The sequence below is a fragment of the Loxodonta africana genome, chromosome 16, assembly GCF_030014295.1.
Source record: "Loxodonta africana isolate mLoxAfr1 chromosome 16, mLoxAfr1.hap2, whole genome shotgun sequence".
Classification (NCBI taxonomy): domain Eukaryota; kingdom Metazoa; phylum Chordata; class Mammalia; order Proboscidea; family Elephantidae; genus Loxodonta; species Loxodonta africana.
In genome coordinates this window covers 51,589,833-51,613,372 of record NC_087357.1, presented here as the reverse complement: position 1 = coordinate 51,613,372, position 23,540 = coordinate 51,589,833, and the positions used below count along the sequence as shown (strand labels likewise).

Sequence of the window (23,540 nt, the reverse complement as noted above, 5' to 3'; positions counted from 1 at the left end):
TTCAGGCTATGGCTTTGACTTCACCTGAGCATCATCCCTTCGTGTGTGTCTGTCTGTGTCTTTTCTTCTTTCTTGCAAGGATACCGCTCAGACTGGATTAGGAGCCACCTTACTCTAGTATGATCTCATGGTAATGAATGAGATCTTCAAAGACCCTATTTCCAAACAAGGTCACATTCAGAGGTACCGGAAGTTAGGGCTTCAACGCATCATTTTGAAAGATACAGTTCAATTCATAACACTGTACATATACTTCAGTTATGCGTTTTGAAGGAGATATAGTTAAATCTTACTTCCATTCAATCTATAATTCATTAATTCCACAATTTATTTTATTTTATTTTTTTTTATATGTGAGGCATTGCACTGAGAACGGGAGCACTGAGGTAGTTAACTATTTCTTGTATAACCCTGAGAAATACAATTAAATTCAATAAACTAGAGTTTCCTCATTTGTAAAATGAGACAATGTTTTTTACCTGTAAGAACATCATAAAGATTCAACAAGGTAACATATTTTGAACCTAGCATAAAGTATACAAACAGGAAACAACTATGGAATCTTGTCACTCAATGAAATGATGTGAAATTAATTAAGAACTAAATGTATGTTTTTCTTATGTTAAAATTCAAAATCTATTAAAGAAAAGATAATACAGGAAAAAATTCAGTATTTTTGTATTGTAAGTTGTTTTCTCTGTCATAACATAGTATTGTCATTACTATATTTTCATTTGAATAAACAATATTAATTAAACAGTATATTTATTTTCATTTTTCAGACTTTACATTACATTGTCATTATCTTTTCAATTTTCTCCGTAAAGAAAAATATGTATATATTTGATTAGCGGTATGCCATAAACCATTAACTATCCCCCTCTGGCGAGACAGTATTTACCAGCGGCATAATGAAACTTATTATGTGAATTTCTTTGTTTTTCATTTTATTTAGGCAACAGACCCAGATGCTGGAATAAATGGCCAAGTGCACTATAGTTTGGGTAACTTCAATAATCTTTTTCGCATCACATCTAATGGAAGCATTTACACAGCAGTGAAACTTAACAGAGAAGTCAGGGACTACTATGAACTTGTTGTTGTGGCAACCGATGGAGCGGTGCACCCTCGTCATTCAACCCTTACACTGGCTATCAAGGTTTTGGATATTGACGATAACAGTCCCGTGTTCACCAATTCAACTTACACTGTCGTTGTTGAAGAGAATCTGCCAGCTGGGACCACCTTCCTTAAAATAGAGGTGTGTGGAAGAAGTATTAATGTCAAATTCTGCATTACTAGATTTGTCATTATGATAAGGTTGCCAGATTTAGCAAATAAAAATACAAGATCCCCATTTAAATTTAAATTTTAGGTAAACAATGGATAAATTTTATGTATAGTTATATATTGTATTTTATCTGGCAACCCTACTTTATGGGTATCCCAAAATTTAAGGGGAGCAAAGGTATACTTGTAAGAAATAAAATAACACATTCAGACAATACTATGGTCTATAAAGAAAAAGCCACTATCTCCCACCTCGTGCATCCAAATAAAAAAAAAGAAATTTTTTAAATACTCGGTATTAAATTTTATGTATATTCTTTCATATTTATCTTTGTACTCAGACAAATGTTATATATATATACACATACATACATATATAGTATATATGTGTATACACATACATATGGATATGGCAGAAATTGAATATTATTATACCTGTTGTTCTCTTTTGTTTTATTTTCACTTTTAAAGTACAACAGCCATTCTTCCAGGGGTTTAAGTCTCCTTTTTTAACAGTATCTACCTATATATAAGGAGCCCTGGTGACACAGTGGTTAAAGTACTCGGCTGCTAACTGAAAGGTTGGCAATGGATTTTGTTTTGGATTTGGCATCTATATATACTTCCTTTCTCAATTCTAAACTATCACATTAACAGGAACTCTGGACATTCTGATCTAGTAGGATAGATTGGCCCAGAATCTGCATTTTTAACAACCACCCTATTTGATTCTGACACAGGTGATCTATGAGGGATATTTTGGAAAAAAAAAAAAAATCTAGTCCTTCCTACGTCGACAATCTACAACTTGAATGTTGGTAGCACAGTTTCAGGAGCGAGTATTTAAATCTTCCATAATTCCAAAGAGCAAAAATTTATTTAAGCAAAAAAGTATTGCCGTGGAGTCGATTCTGACTCATAGTGACCCTATGGAACAGAGTAGAACTGCACCATAGGGTTTCCAAAGCTGTAAACCTTTCTCCAAGCAGGCTGCCACTTCCTTCACCCACAGAGTGGCTGGTGGGTTCACCGACCTTCCAGTTAACAACCGGATGCTCTAACCATTGCACCACCAGGGCTCCTTATTTATTCCTTTACTGTGGTGTAAATCTTTTAATTAGTGATTTTTCAGGTAGAATAGATATAGAAATAAAACCAAGAATGACAAAATCTCATGGGTCTCTTTTTCTCTCTCTTTCTTCCCACTAATTACTTAACTAAATTGCTTTATTCTAAAAGCATGTCTTTTGGTCATCGTTACTTTCATGCCGTCCTGGGCACTGACACTTGACTTACATCAATTCTGCATTACTCTATTTTGTTAACACCGTTGATATAATCTTCCTTTGCTTAATTCATTACAGGCCAAAGATGTTGACCTTGGAGCAAATGTGTCTTATCGAATAAGAAGTCCAGAAGTGAAGCACTTTTTCGCACTACATCCATTTACAGGAGAACTATCCCTTTTAAGGAGTTTGGACTATGAGGCATTTCCAGAACAAGAAGCAACTATCACTTTTCTGGTGGAGGCCTTTGATATTTATGGAACAATGCCACCTGGTATTGCAACTGTCACAGTGATAGTGAAGGTAAGGAATATACCTTCATTTCTGGTTGTCAAAGGATTTCTGGTGGTACAGTGGTTAATGCGCTCAGCTGCTAACCGAAACGTTGCTGATTTGAACCCACCAGCTGCTCTGGGGGAGAAAGATATGGCAGTCTGCTTCCCTAAAGACTTACAGCCTTGGAAAACCTATGGGGCAGTTCTCGTCTGTCCTATAGGGTCCCTGAGCCAGAATTGACTCAAAGGCAGCAGGTTTGGTTTTTTGGTTTATTCTGGTTGCCTACTTTTGCTTTCTCTACATGTACTTTCTGTTTTTTATAAGGTACCTATAAGAGATTTTGGCAACAATTCATAATACAACAATGGTACCAGCCAGACCTAAGGCATAAGTTTTTGAATGTGAAGTAGCTTATAAAAATTGAGAAATAACTATATTATTTAACAATATAAGACAAATTTGAAAGAGACACTAAATAAGTGTTCAAAAACTGTAGCTACCTGATTCTGCAGTTAGCCATGGTGATTTCAAGCAATAATTGCTCTGGACTTTAGTCCAAATTACGCAGTAGCAGTAATAATAACTTAACCCAAATGTTAATTTAAAAAATTAAAAAAAAACTTTGAAAGAGGAAGAGCTGTAAGGCATAGAACAAATTAGCTTAGTTTTGTTTGGAAACCCAAGACTCTGAAATAAAATAAGCTTTGGAGTCAGATGAAATTGGGTTTAAGTTCTGGCGCAAGCATTTTGAGGATCTTTTTTTTATTATTATTACCTCAGGGACTTTGTTAACATTTCCAGATCTGTTATCTCATTAATTCTAGCACCTTGTGCCAGATGAGTGCCAGAAGTAACATGGACGTCTCCAACCTGAGATTTCTGGTAACTTTTAAAGCATACCTTAGGCTGTAAATTAAAGAAGGCCTGAGAAAGCCATGTAAATTCATCAGTTCTCAATTATTAGGGTATATAAGGATCACCTGGGTTGCACACTAAGCTTTCAGATACTGTCTGTCTTAGGCTGGGTTCTCTAGAGCAGCAAAGCCAATGAAGAGTATATATAAATATATATACCAAATACTAATAATGAATTGCTGTCAAGTCAATTCTGACTCATAATGACCCTATAAACCCACTGCCCTATAGGACAAAGTAAAACTGTTCCATAGGGTTTCCAAGGAGCCATTGGTAGATTCAAACTGCTGACCTTTTGGTTAGCTGCCAAGCTCTTAACCACGGTGCCACCAGGGATCCATAAACGTATATAGAGAGATTTATTTCAAGGAAATGGCTCACGAAATTGTGACAGCTGGGAAGTCCCAAAGCCATGAATCAGGTGGCAAGCTGGAGGCTTCTCCTGACTCATGTAGTAGCAGGGGCTGATGAACTCAAAATCTTCAGGTCACCTGACAGGCTGCTAGCTCACGGGGTTGTGGGAGGCGGCAAATTCAAAATCTTCAGGTCAGGCAACAGGCTGCTGACTCATATTCGAAGAACAGAGGTGAGAGGATGGCAAGGCAAATGCAGAATTGAATGCAAGATTAAGAATGAACAGGCTTTGCCAGAACATACCATATTTATGGGATGCAGGCCACACCCCAAGGAAAACTCCTCTTTTAACTAATTGGCTGCTCATATCAGCTCGCAAAATGGAGAATAATTTACGTAATATTTACCAAACTACTGAAATCATGGCCTAGCCAAGTTGACGTATAACCTTAAGCATCACACATACCTACGTTCCTTCCTCAGTGGACCACCTTTCCCAGGGGGAGTATCATGGCAGCATTTTAGAACAGCACACAGATGATTCTGATACCGATATCTGAGTATCGCACTTTGAGAAAGGCACTTCAGTTTCAAGTATACTTGTATAAACTCCTGGAGTTATTTTACTAACTAGTTATAGTACTAAAAATGACTTTAAATGTCCTCTGTTTCTTGGGTGATATAAAAGTGCTTTTATACTCATGGTACACTGAAGTAAAATGTTTTATCTGATTTTAGGGAAGAAAATACAAATTTAAAACCACATTCTTAAAGTATTTTTCTGTCCTTGACTAGAGTCTGAATGGTTAAAAAGTCAGAGCTAGTCAGAAAGAAACTGAGAGAGAGAGAAGGAAAAATGAGGAAAGGGCAAGGAGATAATCTATATGGTAGATGAAGCACTTTACGAAGGGGCTTACAGAAAGTTTCAGTAAGTCCATGAATAAAGTAGAAGAATGGGAGTAATAAATTCACTGAAACAATTTCACTATTAATACAGTTATTTTGATTCACATTTTATTTACAGATGTCACTATGTTCTACAAATATATATATATATATAATTGATGATTATGGCTCAGATTTTCCCAGGACAGGGTTGAGACCACGTTCCTAACAAAAAAAAGGCAAGAAAACCTATGAATTTAGGTAAAAGAAATGGTGCAATATGTATAAGTTTTGAATGTCTGGTTCTAGGTTCATACAGTTGACTTGGAATACCATATTTGTCAACTACACATTGGTCTACTACACAGTGGAATTATTTGTATGTTTTGCAGTCATTTTGCATCACTAGAAGTGTATAATAGCTACTTGGCCCACCAGCTTTATTAACTTACTTGATTCTGGATATTGTGCAGAAAAAAAAGGTACCTATGTTCATCTAAACTTTGTTGCTATGACATTTTCAAGTTGTATTTGTTCCTGTGAGTTTCTTTTAATTTATTATTTTGAGATGCCTAGAGTTAGAGTCTAATGGTGTGTTTGAGATGAGTTATTTAGCTGAATTAACCTACAATAAATTATTAAGGATTTCACATCATTGGGTGCTTGTTGGCGACCTAAAAACTTTTGAAAGGTGCATTACGTTCCTGCCTAGAATAAAAGAAAGCTCTGGAACAATTCCAATTCTTGAAGGGTGCTTTCAGTAGAGGGTTATATGTGTACAGGATAATAAATATGCAAGTTCATAGGCAACCTTTCCTACAATGCTCATTTTTATTTAGCACTACAGTTGTATAATTGATGAAATAAGAAATAATCACATTTCTTGGATTTTTGTTTGCTTGTTTAATTGATGAATAACCAGATTTTTGCAGTTAATTTTTCTTGGCAATAAAATATTGATATGAAAACATGTAAACTTGTTATAGAGTTCACCAATATATAGTTAACGTAACAGTATTTATCATGTAGATCAATGTTCCTGACCATACAATCTTTGGGTCTTTCTTTTAGATATTCTTGTAATCAGGGTGGTAGTATACATGGGAATTATTCTACTGCCTTCTCTTTACACCTGGCCTAGACCTATCTGCTGGCAAATTCATGCCGTCATTTCTTTCCTAAACTCTACCTTGAAAAGGGAAGCATATGTCCCTTCCACTCTCAGATGCCCTAAAGTTGCCTAGATTCCTTCTTTCTCAAGTGTCCACAATAACTAACTTCTTCCATTTTGTGTCTATTTTAAGAAATGAATCTATTTCAGTGGGTAGGAAATATATCTTTTTCAGATAGTTAAAATGCTTTCGCTCATCAGTATTTTGCTCAGCCCTTAAATTCCTTTAGGAAGAGGAATTTGAACTATCAAAATCCCTTCTTGGGGAATCAGGTTTTTTTTTTTTTTTTTCTGTACAATCTTATTCCTAAACCACAATTTCCAGGAGAAGGATTAAGGAACAGCACAAAATTGTGGAGGGCCTGGGGAATATCAATTTGTATTTTAAAGTATTATTTTACCACACTATTGTGGTATGACATTAAAAAACTTATTTACAAAATCATTCAGGGCACATGAAAATATTGGTTATGAAAATGTCATAATAGGTAAATAGATGAAAGAGACGAAGGTGAGATGGTGACCTAGATGAACAAATTATAGCAAAATGGCTTCTGAACCAGATGAAAAATTTAGGCCATCTTACCATGGTCTACCTTGGTTTGGTGAAATTGAACAACTGAAATACTAAAATAGAAAAAATGATCCATTTATTAACTGTTTGGGGAAAGAAGGGAAGAAAACACTGTCATTGACCCTCCTCCAGCTTTTCTCCTAAGATCTAAAGATCGATACACAGTCTTATTACCTAGTACTGCTGTAATGGGATTTACTCAGCGGCAACAAGTTTTGGCTGTAACAGAAATTCCACAGGTGGGTGGTTTTAGAGAATAGAAATGTGCGTTTTTACAGTTCAGGAAGCTAGAAGTCTGAATTCAGGGTGTGGCTTTAAGGGAGGTCCTTTCTTTCCTATTTCTACTTCTAGCACTACCAGTAATTCTTGGCATTCCTAGGCTTATAGGTGCATCTGTCTCTAGCATTTGTCTCCCTCTTCTCTCTCTGTGTGTAACCCTGTGTCTGTTCTGGTCTTTTTAAAACCAAGAAGTGATTAGGTTTAGCATACCCCCTACAGTGTATGGACTCATTAACATATCAAAAGAAACCCCCCTATGCCTAAACAGGGTCATATTTACAGGTAAAAGGGTTAGGATTTCAACACATATTCTGGGAGCAACACAATTTATAACAAGGGTATAGCCTTATTTCCCAGGAAAAATGTGGTTGATAATGGTTAGTTATGAACCCACAGACTTTGATTTGGACTCTTCTGGACTCAGTTTGGTTTCATTTACTTGGTTTATATTGATGGAAGAAGTCATTGGAGTCAAGCTGAGTCAAAACGCACCATCTAAATAAGCAAGGTATACACAAAATAAGTTGCATTCTCCATCCTAGGCTTGAGTCTCTTAAATGATTCTCCATGTCCCCTGTCTTGTTGCCTCAGTTGCTTTATCTTATTTAAGGAGTTAACCATTCCATTGGTCAGGATTTGCTGACCCATGCAAAGTTATTTCTGATTTATTTTACATTTAAAATAAAACTTAATCAATATTTAATTTTAGACATAGCCAATGCACTTTTTCTTCTTTTCCAAGGTGACATGGGCATAATAAATTTTGCAGGAAATCCCCTCAAATATATGCAGTTTTCATTTCTCCTGATCACTCAGGGTGTGATGATCACTAACAGAACTTTAAAACCCTATTGTATGCTACCGGGACACATAAAAATATCATAATTGTTTGTTTTGAAGGAAAGAATAAAGTGCAATCTCCATAAATGTAGATCTTTCCCAAGCTTGCAAATTTTCTGCCATTGGTCTGTTTACTTGCAGTACTCACAAGCTGTTTTGCTGATACCATAATTACATGGTGTTTGATAATAGATATTTGTGCCCAAAACAGTCACTGCACGGAAAGCATCTTGAAGGTCTCTCTGAACATCAACAGAAACCTAATTTCTTTTATAAAAAAGAAGGAAAGAAAAAAAAATCAAGATCAATTGTTTAAATCTAGTCCATCAAATTTATTTAAAATTAGAGTGGAAATGAAAAAAAAATCGAAGTAATGTTCGGAAGAAAAAATATTCTCACATTAGAAACAAAACAGTTTATCACAGATACCTGCAAAGAGCTTTCTGAATGTCAAGTTTCAAGGAACCAGAACAAAAACAGTAGAGCTCCATCAATATTTGTGATACTGAGAGCCATTGTGTACACTTTGTGGCAAAGCATAACTTCTTTAACCTCTGTATTAGGAATACTACCCTCAAGAATTCAGAATAGCTCCAAACGCAGAAAAAAAAAAAAAAATAGTGATAACAGACACCTAAGCAAGAAGCTTTTGGTGCAGGTTTTAAGGGGAAAAAAAAAGTTGAGAGAAGTTGAAGATTTTTGTTTAAGAGTGCCCTGTGCAAAACAGAAAATATTTGCTTGGGTGGAGATACAGCCTTATTTGACTCTATGTCAAATAAGGGCAAGAAATCAGAAGAGATATGAAGGCAAGTGAGGAAACCAAGAGGAAGAAAGCCAGCAGAAGACAGATAATACGAGAAACAGCAATCAGGACAGCACATAGAGGATGCCTGGTAGTAGAAAATAGAACTGGTAACAGGCAGAGGAGAAATAGATGTGCAATCTGCTAAGGAAGAGGGTTATTAACTCACTAAGCCTTAAGGGATTTCGGAGAGCAGAGCAGCCAAACAGTTCAACTTGTTGGGAACTGCTTATGTTATGTTACAGTACTACAGAATAACTGAAGCCATCCCACCCCTGGCTTACACCATCTGTGTCTCCTCACAGTACATCCATGAGTGTAAAAAGGGCCAGCATTGTGCCTACTCAGCATATTTTCATTATTTTTAAGAGATGATCTGACTATAACTGGTTAGCTCTCTTCTATCAGGAAAAAAAGTCTCTTATCAAGAACGGTTTCTTTCTTTTTTTTTTTTCTTCTTTTTACCTGTGATGCCACAAAATCAAAATTTTTATCATTGATTTCTCTTTACTTTTTGTGGAACGTCAACTTGTCATTAATTTGTAAACTCAACAGCACATGGGCATTGAAAGATTGCTTGAATCTGTTCTGTGGCCTGACTAAATAAAAATGATTTCTGTGATTATTTTAGATATTGATGTAGAAAATAAATGAAACTCATATTTTCTTGCTGTTAACTAACTGTACTTTCAGATGCCATTTTATTTGTGTGATACATGGAAATGTAGACAAAATTTACTAGTACAATAATGTTTGTCTTTAAGAAGAACATGGTAATGTTATAGTTGAGAACCACGGTAACATTCAGAATAGTCTTTTGAAATATAAATACCAATTTTTATTCACACTAACAGAAATTATAACCGTGGTAAGCAAACTATTACGTATCTTAATGATAAAATTTTAAGGAGCGAACTAAAGAGGAAACATTTCTTTTTGCCAATACTACCCTCTAGTGGAAGAATAGGCAACAGAAAAAGATACGCTTTTGGAGAGTAGAGCTCGTTCTTAATTTGCTGCAGAATAGAGCGTTTATACAGAAGCAGATTTATGTAGGTTTTTCTTCAGACGTCCCTGGAGTACAAATATAATGAACTATTGATTTTTTATTGATTACGCTCATGGGCATTGCATTTCAATAAACTTTGTCATCTGAAATAATGTATTGTGGAAGAGCTATGTGCAACTTGTTTAACATCTTAACCACAATAAGATTGTAACCCCAAAATATGAACACGGAGCCATAAAAAGAAATACTGCGACACAAATGGCATTGATTTATTCTTCTTCCTGTGAATGACAAACAAATAAGGGAGGAATAATCCAAATCTGTTAATGGTCTTCAGTTATTTACAGCCTTAGCTTGTTGACTAATCAATTTGTGAAGTCCTGTTATAAAACTGTCCACTGTGCACTCAGTTCAAGGGTGGATTTAGCAAATACTTCCCCAGCAAAAAAAGGCCAGTTTACTCAGCACCATTAATGGCTGTTTTAATATAATTAAAAAAGTGCATGTCATCTTTTTCTAAAGAATCATATTTTCCAAAAAGCACCTTGTAATATGAAGTTTTAAATTTTTCCCTGAAAACAAAACAAAAAGAAGGAAAAAAATCATGCAAGTATATCAATCTATGTGACTTTGGAAATTGATGTATGGAAAAAATTGCAATGTTGGGCTCCTTTTCTATCTTTCAGAAGTTTCAATTTAGGGGTAGAAGAGGATTTCCACCACTTTAGTTACAAGATTCACTCACTAAATTAACTGTCACTCTTGAAAAGCGCAGGAGAAAGTCTGCAAACAAATGTTTTATGTGTTTACCCCCCTGCCTGGAATCTTACAATCAATACCCAACACTGTCCTCATTATAGAGAAGCTGTGCTCCCTAACACTGTTCATTTACTTGTTCAGATTCTAAAGTTTGTCATTTATAAAGGAAGTCTTCTTTTTTTCACAGAAAAGATTGTGAATACTGTATGTCAAAACAGAAGAAATACTTCTTTCATTTTCAGTTTCGTGTATAGTTCAAGACCTCCTATTTCTTATTAGAGTCTTGGAGGTTTATTCATATTCACAACTGGGAAGTCAACTCTATTGTGAACAGAAAAACAAGCTCATTTGAGTGTAATGATAATTACCTGACCTCTTTGAAGAAGGGCTTACCACCCGTTAGTGTATTTCCAGTTTACATGGTACAAGGAAATTGTTGTATCAGAGCAAATAAAAAAGACTATGTAGAAGAACTTTTTGTTTTGGTTCCAATACCAAGTGAGAAAAAGGTGACCTGGAGAGAAGGAATAGATAATTAAGAAATTGAGCTAAGGGACAAACATGTTTGACCTAAAGTATCCAAAACACTGCAGGCTATGATTATTAGAAAACAGTATATTTTAAAAATATAAACCAGCATTGTTAATTAGCATCCTTTATTGAGTGGGGGGGCGGGGGGGAAGCCTGATAGGCAATTCTCCATCAAAGGTAAAATGGTTCAGAAAAAAAAGTCTTTCTCTGACGGCACTTGGTTTATCATTTTGGCTATGTCACATAAGATTAGTATAGGCAAAGTCACTAACCTATCTGTGGGTTAGTGTCTTTATCTGTTAAACGGCAGTTAAGCGTCATGAAGGCAAGAATATCTTCTTGAGCCACCACAGTATCCCGATGCCTAGCACTGAGTCATAAAAATGAGAGGCGCTTGGTAAATATTTATTTAATGAGTTACACACACCAGTAACAATGCGCTTAAAGCGCCACATTGTTCAAATAAAATAAAATGATGCATATAAATTGCTTTGAAAAAAACTTTAATTAACATTGTTTTCTGTCTATAAAAAAAAAAAGCCCATTACCGTTGAGTTGATTCTGACTCATAGTGACAGCATAGAACAGAGAACTACCCCAAAAGGTTTCCAAGGCTGTAGCCTTTGTGGAAGTTGACTGCCACATCTTTCCCCTGTGGAGTGGTTGGTAGGTTTGAACCACCAAATTTTCGGCTATCAGCTAAGTACTTAACCACTGCACGGCTAGGGCTCCTTCTTTCTTCTGTATCTCATTCTATGTATCATTACTATAGTATGCTGCAGTAAAAACATCCTTTTCTATTTTTAAAAAGATGTCAAAGGCTATTTCACAGTTTGAATTTGAAATGTTCCAATCATGGCATTATGCTAAGTATATAAAATAATTTACAGTCTTAAACAGAAACAAGTAGGAGCTAAAAAAAAAAAAAAAAAGACACAAAAACATTATTTTCTACACCTGTCTCGTAGAATGACACTTTTTTGAGAAATTTGTTCCTTGTTTTCAAAGTCTAAAACTTTAAATCATGCTGTTAGAAGTATCTTAGAGAAAGTTTCTGTCATAAGCATCACTTCAGTCTCTGGAAGGTATATTTTCTTGGTTGACAGACTGCTTACTAAAATGCGATGGCCCTCAGTTGATCTAACACACATTAATATTGTATAGGAACTCTGGTAATTTCCTCTGGGGTGCCAGTCTGAAGTGAGAGTAATGGAATCGAGAGGATGGAAGGCTGACAGTGGCAAATGGATTGTGTGATATAAAGAGGAGTGGATCTAGTAACTGTGTCTCTAAGCCAGTTTCAACTGATGAACTAAACTCATAATTGTGTTTTACAGGATATGAACGATTATCCCCCTGTGTTTAATAAACGAATCTACAAAGGAATGGTGGCACCAGATGCAGTCAAGGGTACACCTATCACAACCGTTTATGCTGAAGATGCAGACCCTCCGGTAAGTAGAAGACATTGATTAATACTCTGAGCTTCAGTGACGAAATCTTTAGCACTCACAAATGACCCAGTTCCCCAGACAACAAAAGTGGCTCACATCCATTTCACTCTGTTCGCTCTTATTCATGCACACTCATCTACTTCATCTGTAGATAGATATAGGACATATTTCAAGTGATTATTATTGAACTTAGACTATTACAGCCATGCTTTTGTTTTACTAGGATTCAAAATTTACTGTTTACCAATGTATCTGGCACTAACGATCACCATGAGTTAGAATAGACTTGACTGCAACTAATATCAACAAATGATAAATAAATGTGGAAAGATCTGTCTACATTTGCAATCACTATCATTCCGATTCTTTATTTAGGGTATTTTTTTTTTAAGCTTAGTTTTGTCTGGATAGGTTATACTTATGTATTTCCAATTTTATTATTAATACATGGCTATTTTGTTAGCAAACTAAATCAGTACATGGCATTTAATACTTGTATTAAATTTAATACTTATAAGAAATTTAATATTTGTATTAAATTTCTTTATTTTGGTAAACTAAAATCTTAAATATTGCTTTATAATATATTTAATAGACTTTTTATTATACATAATTTTGCCTCTTTAGATATACCTCAAATTACCTTTCAAGGCAGATAGTTTTTAATAAAAACATTACGGGAACAAAAGTGATGTGAATTTTCTGTAGTGACATTATCTTCATGTATTAAAAATGTCTACGAGTAATAGTATCTATGCAAAATTGCTTTCTATAAATAACTTGAGTATTTTATAAATATTAATTCTTTATTCTCATAAGTGCTGAATGGTGGCGATTCAAATTTATACTTTGAGTGAGCTCACACTATGAATCAGTGGCTGATAGATTCTAGGGAATTATAAATAAAAGTAAAAAAATGGACCATTTTGGAAAAGTGAGAAAAAAAATTCTGAATCTTATTAAGTGATTTAGAAGTTCTGTTTTCTATTGCTAATATGAATAGTATTTCTGCAATGCTATTTATTTAATAAAAGGTGAATGGCAGTAATAACATTCTTCAGCTTCAATTGTGACAAGCTGTATAAAGTCTATTGTGGCAATAAAGCCTTGAAAAATAATACTGTTAACATGAAAGTGATGACCTTTAACTCAGAAGCTCCTTTCCTTGAGCACTTTAAAATGTCTTTGAAACTGACTTATTGCATCTTGGGAAAATTTCATAGCCTTGAACACACCAGTAGAGATGAATGTGAAATTGGTGATTTGTCTGTTGAAGTAAACTGTCACAGGAACAAAATAAAATTAGGAATATGCGTTCATTTCTACTCAATACATGAGCTTTGAGCTCCAGCTCCATAGCGGCTATTGCACTAACAAGTTTTTCTCTCAAGAAACACAATTTTATAGGAAAGACAGAACTGCAAAAAGAAATTACAGAGCACTGTACTAAATAAGCATAAACCATCACAGCATTTTAACATATTCACATTTATAAGACTCTTTCATTAGCACAAAATTTAAGGTAGTGTATGTTTAACAGCACTGACTAGAGATTGAAAGACTGGTGCTGCAGTTCACCCATGTGGGTCAGGCCTTAAAGCCCTAGTATGGACAGCAAATTTTGCTTCACATTTGGCACCTGCAACCTTGTACCTGGCTTGGCATTCAGATCACATCCACCTGTTGGAGAAAAGTTGTCTTGGTCTGATGTCTGTTCTATAAAGAAGTTAAATTACTTATATAGAACATTAATCTAGAGACAAGTCTCTGTTTTCACACCCTAAAGCTCTTCTACAGAAATTGAGCAGGCTCAAATGCTATGTTTCCTTTGAAGAAGTTTTTAGTTTTGCCTTCCCAGTAGTAGTTTTGACATTTAATATCTGATGCTGGTTTTTCAGTAGATGAAAGGCGGAAGCCACTCATTCAATTTGGAATATTGAGCTGCTTATTTCATTTACATTTGAGAAAGACCTGGTGATCTGCTTCTCTAAAGATAACAGCCAAGAAAACCCTATGGGGCAGTTCTATGCTGTCACGTCAGGTTGCTATGAGTCAGAACGGACTCAACAACACCTAACAACAATTTCGTTTAGCGAGTATGTATTGGTCAGACTCTTTTTTGAGCCTTGAAACAATGTGTTGGTATAGCTAGTATTCAGCATTGAACTTTTGAATCGTTGCTGCAAATTGGGTTCCGTAAAAGAGTATAGTCACAACTTGACAGTACCCAAGCCATTCCAAAATAAAAGCTTGTTGCCATGAAAATTTTCGCAAGATAAATAATATATGAATTTCAAAAAAAATTTTATGATTGATTTTTACTCTTACTATCATTTGTGTTGGTGCCATAAAGACAAAATGAGTATATTTTGGATGTGTTTGGCCAAATGTTTTGGCCCAGCGCAGGATCCAGAGCAGAGCAAAAGCCAGCGAAATTTGCCAGAAAGTCCATATATATTGGATGCAGGACACACCCCCAAGGGAATGCCCTTTCAACTGCTTGGCTACTCATAGCAGATCCCATCATGCCAGTGATCACATTTATCAGAGCACATCATGGAGGTGATTACATCATTATGACTGCCAAACTGCATCATAACTGCCAAACCACTGAGAATCATGGACCTGCAAAGTTGGCACACAACTTTAACCATCACCTTGTCAACTTGGGATCTGTACACATCTCCTTAAGCCATACATAATCTCTGAATAAAGACAATTATGAAGTCATACTTGAACCTAACATGTTATAACTAACATGCTTACAATCAAAAAGGCACTGTTTACATCTTATAGGTGAAGAAAACAAAAATATTTGATGCACACATACAAGGAAGAAATACTCATGACAATTACAGTACTTGTTTCTGCAACTGGTCATGTGGTCATAACTGATATTTAGAACTAACTTCTTCCACCACCCATTCCATATTCTCTTTGTCCTTGGCTGGCACCCAGCTGTTTGTGGTTCTTTGCCTGGTGGGGTGACCCAGACCTTCATTCCTGAAGGGTCTGGGCCATTAGTAGTCATGTCAGAATTGGGTTGCTGTAGTTTTCCATTCAGTTTAATCACAGGGCATGGTAGTACTAAGAGACACCCTAAGGAATGTCCTGCATTCCAGACATACTCTTCTTTACCTTCCTTATGTAATATCAATCCACTTTCCTCTTGGTAATCAGGATCAATCACACCAGCCAATATGGTAACTGCCTTCTTTGTCTGTTGATCCGGAGGCATAAGGAGTCCAAAGTGGCCAAGTGACATTCTTAATTTTCAGTTCAATGGAATCAGTGATGTGTTTCCAGATGGGAGCATTCCTCCCTTTGAAACAAAGACCTCTAGGCCCACAGAGCATAAGGTCAAGGGGACAGGAAGCAAAAATTTTGTGAGTGGGTCAATAAGGGTAATAGTGAGTGATGCCACTTACATTTCCACCCCTTGATTCCTGGGCCCATGAATCCTGGCTATGGGAGAAAAAGCATCATATCTTGGATGCTGGTTTAGAGCATATACAGCCTCCTGAAGAAAATTGCCCCAACTCTGCAAGGTTTCGCCATCTAGTTGGTGCTGTAATTGTGTCTTTAGAAGGCCATTCCATTATTTTATCAAGTCAACTGCTTCAGGATGAGGGGGAACATGGTAAGGCCAGTGAATTCCATAAGCATGGGCCTATGGCTGCACTTCATTTGCTGTGAAATGAGTCCCTTGATCTGAGGTGATGCTGTGTGGGATTCCACGATGGTGGATAAGGGGTTTTGCAAGTCCGAGGAGAGTAATGTTGGCAGAATCAATGTGTGCAGGGAATGCAAATCTGTATTCAGAGTGTCTATTCCAGCAAGAACAAAATATTGCCTTTTCATGATGTAAATGATCCAATGTAATAAACTTGCCATCAGGTTGCTGGCTAATCACCTCAGGAAATGCTATCATATTGGGGACTCAGTGTTGGTCTGTGCTCCTGGCAGACTGGGCACTCAGCAGTGGCTGTAGCCAAGTCAGCCTTGGTGAGTGGAAGTCCATGTTGCTGAGGCCGTGCATAACCACCATCCCTACCATCATGGCCACTTTGTTCATGAGTCCATTGGGCAGTGATGAGAGTGGCTGGGGAAAGAGGACTCTGTTCTGGCAATTCAGGTTAGACTGCTGTTCACTTGACAAAGAATTTTCCAATTCCTACAGATCAGGTATATATTTAGTAGATAGCATTTTTTTATAACTATTTAACTCATAGGAACACCATAACTAAGTAGCCAACACCACAAGTCCATACAAGTCAGACCATACTGCTATGACTCTGCTGTCCTTCACAGTAAACACACCCACCTTGTCTTTGTTGATTGAGTGCTGCTGCTCAGCCCCTATCACCATGGGGTCCAATCAGCCCCACTGCAGTTAACCCATAAAAACCTGTTTCTGTCAAGTCTATTCCAACTCAGTGACCCTATAGCCCCCATGGGGTTTCCAGAGAGTAGCTGGTAGATTCAAACTGCTGACTTTTCAGGCAACAGCTGAGCTTTTAACCACTACAACACCAGGACTCCCCATTGTAGTTAGGTGTCTTAATTCAGTTACGGCAGTTTCCACTGTCAAATGTGACTTACATAAAATAGCAATCACTGCAGCTGTGGCCACCTTCACAAATTTGTTGCTCACCATTATGGTAAAAGGCGTGTCTTCTGGGCACTCCATGTGTGGGTCTATGAGTCTAACCTGATAAATCCTCTCTAACATGCCAATTTCCCTGAGCTTTCATATACCTTCTTCCAGAGTATACCAAGGCAGGTCTGGTAATTCAACTTGATTTAGCATAGGCCATAGTGTAATCCATGCTTCAGTGACCCAACCACATAAACTATTAGATCCTTCCCTAACCTCTCAAGCTGAACCACTGAATTAAGAATCTTTGCTTAGTGGGCCCATATCAATAAACTCAGACTGATCTATCTTTATATTCCTTGCACCATTATCCCATACCCTTAATTCCCACATGTATTTCCCAGGTTTCTGTTTGTACATAGTAGAAAAGTCAAGCAGTTCTTTTGGAGTGTAGCATATCTCCTCCGGGTCACATTTTGTACCTTTTGGGGCTCCCAGGAATGTAAGTCCAGTTATAGGTCTAGAAGCCAAAATGGGTGGTGAGCATGTGTTTTTAGAACATTTAGCCATGTCTTGTAAAGCATCTGCCTCAGGCAATGCCCCAGGCAATGACTCAGACAAAAGCTCTTCAGACACAGTAGGGTTCATCTCATCAGATGTGGGTGGAAGGGCTAATGGTTTTACTGGCTTAGCAGACAAAGATGGCGTAGTCTCTTCAGATGGGAGTGAAAGGGTTGGTTCTGTTGGTAGGAGTGATTCAACAGGGTTTAGGGGTTCAGTGTCCCCAGCTTCCTGATTATCTACCCATATGTCCCCACCCCAAGTTTCAGCTGTTGGGACTTTAACTTCAGACACCACTGGAGGTTAGGAATCCAGTTGTCATTATAATTCATCCACTCTTACAATAAGACGCTGGGTTTAGTTTTTTTGCAATATCAGCTCTGTTACTACAAGAAATAAGGCTTTCTTTCAAGGCACAAGTGGAAACTTCGAGGTCATTTATGCAGTGCTTGAGCTCTGACTCTGAAGCCCTGAGCTTATCCCTTTCTTTCACCACTTTGTCTAGTGAAAGTAGGACCAACCAGCCAGTTTCCATATACTCATTATGACAAAACTGTAGAAAGGTATCACACATGCAATCACCAGAGCCTCGCCTCTCACCAATACCTGATCTATTGGTGGTGATATTTTGTATATTTCTATTGTTACTTCACTCCATGGATTAGGAGTGTCCTCTTTACTACTGGAAGCAGAGTCATTAACATCTTTAAGACTAACCAGGCTTGAGGACCAATTTAGAAAACTCATCCTTAAAATTTTGTTTCTCTAGAATGACTTTTGGTACCAAATGTCTTAGGCCCAGTTCTCTAAAAAGGCAAAACTAGTGAAGTGTGTGTGTGTGTATGTGTGTATGTATACATGTATATATATGTGTGTGTATATCTTTTTTATATATGTATATATATATATACACACAGAGAAAGAGCGAAACAGAGATTTACCTCAAGGAAATGGCTCACACAGTTGTAGAGGCTGGCAAGTCTCAAGTCTGTGGGTCAGGCATCAGGCTGGAGGCTTCTCCTGAATCGCATACTGCAGGGGCTGAGGAACCCAACATCCACAGGCCAGACTGCAGGCTGCTGGCTCACGACTGCGAAGGCTGATGAATCCAAGATCAGCCCGTAGAACGGCAGGCTGTTAGCCCAAATCCCAAAAACAGGAGGTCAGATGCTGTTGAGCCCAGTGCAGGATCCAGCACATAGCAAAAGCCAGAGAGCTTTGCTAGAAAGTCCATATATACTGGATGCAGGCCACATCCCCTTTCCACTGATTGGCTACTCATAGCAGATCCCATCCTTGAGGTGATCAGGTTATATCAGATTGCATCATGGACGTGATTACATCATTATGAGACTGCCAAACTACACTGCAACTACCAAACCATTGAGAATCATGACCCAGCCAATTTGACACACAACCTTAATGATCACAATATCCTTCAGGGCTGCTGTGTCAATTTCACTACCTGGGACTCCAAGTATATATCTTGTCACTGCATGCTAATTTAGAGGTCTCTCTTCTAGAATAGATTGTAAGATCCTTGAGGGCAGGGGTCAAAACTTATTCCAGTTTTTATTTCCATGTGTAACACTATGCCTGATACTTAGTAGTCTGCTAGTAAATATTTGTTAAATAATTGAATAAATGACTAAATTAATGGTTATTTCTATGTACTCCAGCATTGTAAACGCCTCGGAAATTTAGTTACGTAAGACTCTGGGAAAATTTCATAATCTCTTCAAGCCACAGTTGGTGATTTAAGGTCTGTAGGAATTAAAGGAGTCAACACAGGTATAGTACTAAGCACAGCTTCTCATCAGTACTTAGTTTTTATTAAGTATTATTTCTATTGAGCAATAATATTTTCCATCTCTATGAGGTTGGCCACATCTTTTTTCAAGTCATCATGTTTTTTTGGAATGAAGTGAGAACCACCCATTTTAAACTATAAAATAGCAACAACAAAACCCTTTGAAGTATCAGATGGAGAAACTGGGTAAGGTCTGAAAGCCAGAGGGAGCATTGCTGCTGAATATAAATTAAGAATTATAAAATGCATGTTGTGCAAAACTATAGTACTCTAGAGGGAGAAAAAAAAATCTTCTAGCAATTTTTTTTTTTTTTTTACTGAATTAAAGCTGTTAGGACTTTTATTTTCTGTCTTGCTTTTGTGATGGCATTGACATTATGGAGCTCACAGGAGACATGAGTAGTGAATGACTGATCAATTCGGATATTAAAAATTGCTAACCTTTTCTTTCTACTCACTAGCAACTTCTCACTCCAAACTAGCACAAAACAAAACTGCAAGTGTAATTTCTATTTGCATATTTTTTATTTTTTCTGAAACTACAGGCCAAGCCCCTGTTGCAGGAGTTCCCTTTGCAATCAGGGTAAATGTCCAACAGAATAGTGGCCTTGATGAACATAAGCGTATGAACACTGGGGGTAAATAAAAGGAGTTGATGTTTTGCTCATTTCCAAAAAAAAAAAAAAAGTAAAGTACCTAGGAAAGCTTAAAATCACATTTTTTTACTGATCTTTTTATTTAATGTGTCTTAGGAATTTAAAAGATTCTTGTTTAAAATAAGGCAGTAAAATGGAATTTAATATTAGCAATTTTGACAGACCTATTTGCATGTACATATACAATATATTTACAATATATACACACCTACTCCTCACTTATGGACATGGTTAAGGCTCGAAGGACCAGGTCCTTATGCGAAAATTGGGGTTATGCGAGGGTGGGAGCTTTGCCCTGTCCTCGACGCTGCTGTCCTCCCCTGTTGCTCACTGCCCACTGGGCACACCCAGTCCATCTTGCGATGACCATGGCACAGAGAGCCCCCTTCTCCATCTTCCCTTCGCCACCACCGCGGAGCCCTGGAGGGTTGAGGGAGTGGTGGTGGTCAGGGATTGTCCGCTGCCTCCGGAGCGGCAGAGGCCAACGATCACCTGCTGGTGTCTCAGCCTCCGCGAGGACCCCCACGCTTTGCCTCTACACCTTCTAGCTCAGTGGCCCAGGAGACAGATAGAAGGCTCCCGGGTGTGCAGGCAGGTAAGGCCCAGCCACCTGGTCCTAGAGGAGGCAGCAGAGGTGGCAAAAGGTTCTTCGGAGGAAGGGACTTCTGAGCCTCCAGCCCTGTTCCCGCTGCCTCACAGCCTGGACATGAAGTAGTTGGATAGTAAATTTTTTTCTATTGCCGTAAATGCAAAATGTTCAATAAGAAGATAGTGATACGTGAAGAGTAGGTGTATTTGCTTGAATTATGAAAAGGATAATAATCCCTAGGGGATCTTTGGTATGGAATGAAAAGTTAAGTATGCCATGCATTAAATCAAACCTCCAGTGACTACAGTGAATTATCAACATCCTACAATTGCACCTGGTAAATAGGAGAGGCCCCAGTTCATGACTGGAATTCATTAAAGTAGTAAGATAAATGAGTAAATGACTGTTCCTTGGTTTTTGTTGTTGTTGCTTCTGGGTTTTTTTTTTTTAGTTGAGTTGGAGGAAGAAAGGACTTGGCCATATTTGTAAATGTTGCCACCTGGAGTTATGGAAGTGTGGGGGTTGTTTAGGCCTTGGGATATTTTATATAATACTAAAGACAGACAAGGAAAAATAACACTTCTGTTGCCTGTAGTTATGTTTCACAATTAAAAAGACATACTCAAATATTTTTAAAATATCCTCAAGCTATGATCTGATAAGCCCTTGGGTTTTCATTCTATTGCAGGTATCTGTGCTTCAACTAAGAATCTATCCTACATTCTAAAGGCCCTCAGAACACGTAGTTATTTGGTGAAACAAAAACCTTTATGACAATTTTGTTAGGTATGCATAGTTGCATTAATAACAATAACTAGCTATCAACTTTCAATTTACATATGTTCAGTTTTTCATTTAGCTAATAAAATATTTCTAAAACGAAGTAGTATGAAACCAGATTGAAGCAAAATAAGGAAATATTTTAACTCTTATAGCTTACCATAACTTATTTTCAAAGAATTCTTATTTATGTGTATTGGGACTCTGATCCCATGAGGTTGTTCTTACCATAAAGAATGACTTAAATCACTGATGCATCACAGGGTGACAGTTTTTGTAAAGATAAATAAATAAATAAGCATTTCAATTTCTAACAAAAGAAGTATGCTCCTTTACCCCTAGTAAGCATCAGTCTTTCTAAATTAAACAAGCAACATTTACACCGAAACAGTTCACATTATGTAATATTGATCTCAAGGAATGTTAACAACGTAATTGTTCTTGAAAGGAATCTGTAAACCATAAAAAGGAAAGAAAGTAACAGATTCTTAAAACCCTTAGAGAAGGCTTTTCTAGAAGTTAATCATGTATAAACTTTGCTTGTAAAACCTTCCCTTTTGTACCCATTTATACTTTCAAATCTAATTATAACCCATCGTCGTTTTAAAGATCAAGCCCCAACTGTTTCATGGTGTGCTTTCTTTCTAATTAAATATTTGAGATCAGAGGGACTCAGGCTGGGACTACATTGTCTCAATTTTCACAGGCTGACATGCTCGGTGAAAACAGTTCTTGATTATTTCCTTAACAGCTTTGATGTGAAGGAAAGAATTCACTGAACTATATGCATCCCCCCACATGCTCCAAGGTCAGCAGCAGGGCCATATTAAGGCATGTGAGGGCCCTAAACACAGGTAATCGGTGGTGCCCCTCCTCTACTTACTCATGCTTTCCCTCGGGATATGCCAGTTACATATATATATATTGCTTATTGTAGAGTAGTATCAAGCACTGTGCCCCATGCAGTAGACAATAAAAAATGAAACTCACTTGGCATATAAATTGAAACTTTTCATTTTGGATGAATATTAATACTTCCAGTATTTTTGGACATTTGCTATGTTAGTATTATATTAAATTATTACCCATATTAGTATTATATTAAATGTATGTTAGATTGTGTCCACATAAATGCCAAACATATTTTAAAGTTATAAATATCATTGTTTATAAAACTTAGGACATAACTCTGTACATAAATGCTATACAGTTAAAAAATAAGTCGATTGAATCATTGCAGTGGTTGATTTATTAGAGTTCCCTCACTCTTGTGTGTTATTTCGGATGACTGGAGTTCCCATTGGTAATTTACCAGGACGTGCACAAGAGCATACCCTTGTGTTTGCATCATGGCAAACAGCATTGCTGGCCCCTCTGGCTGGAGGTGCTGGATGAGCAGATGTGGATGTACAAGATGGCTCTTTCAAAAATGGATCAGATACCTGTTATCTTTTCATATAATCTGTCCTTGCCCAGTAACCACTCATGTTGGATCCAGGTTCATATTGGGTAAATGTAGGAAGTGTTAGACTTGACAGCCCACTCCCACCTCTTGTTTATTAGAAAGAAATAGCATACTTCTGAGAGACCTGCTGAGACAGGATTTCCAGTTACACAGGAGTGGGCTGCAGGAGACAGGTGTCAGTGAAGGTGTTGAACTAGTAGGGGCCTCACAGCTTCAACAGCCTTGCTTGTGGGTGCCTTCATGATCCTGTGTGAAGTTTATTTCCGGCCCACACATTCTCACGCACTGGAGCTGGTATCAATTTAATTTAGTGCCCTGCCTGTTCCCTTCTACTGTGGCGCTTGCTTGTCCTTGTGTCCTGTCTGCTTGACATCTATGGGTCTTTGCTTTGGACAACTGTTGCCCCTGTTTTGTTAATATCCTAAGCATGTGCTTACCTGGCGTAAAGTAGCTGCTGATCTTTATTACCAAAGTTTCTGCATTGCTAGCAGCAACCTAAATCAATATACCTAAAATAAAAGCCAGTATCTGGTGGTAAGTGATGAAAAATAGATCTGTACAGATACCTACAGAAAGTGGTACAGAATAACCATTTTGTCTAGAGGTAAAAATACAATCATAAAACACTCCTAGCCCTGAATAGTTTTACCTATTGCA

The 23,540-nt window shown here is 37.2% G+C and overlaps 1 protein-coding gene across 17 annotated transcripts in view; it reads left to right on the top strand.

The window, feature by feature from the left end:
* The window catches only part of PCDH15 (protocadherin related 15), an 853,216-nt gene that overhangs the window by 612,681 nt on the left and 216,995 nt on the right, over positions 1-23,540 (top strand). For all 17 annotated transcript variants that reach the window (XM_064269614.1, XM_023546967.2, XM_023546966.2 and 14 more), the window contains 3 exons: positions 956-1,261; positions 2,655-2,879; positions 12,309-12,425. In XM_064269614.1, coding sequence (XP_064125684.1) covers positions 956-1,261; positions 2,655-2,879; positions 12,309-12,425 — 648 coding nt within the window. The remainder of the gene's footprint in view (positions 1-955; positions 1,262-2,654; positions 2,880-12,308; positions 12,426-23,540) is intronic.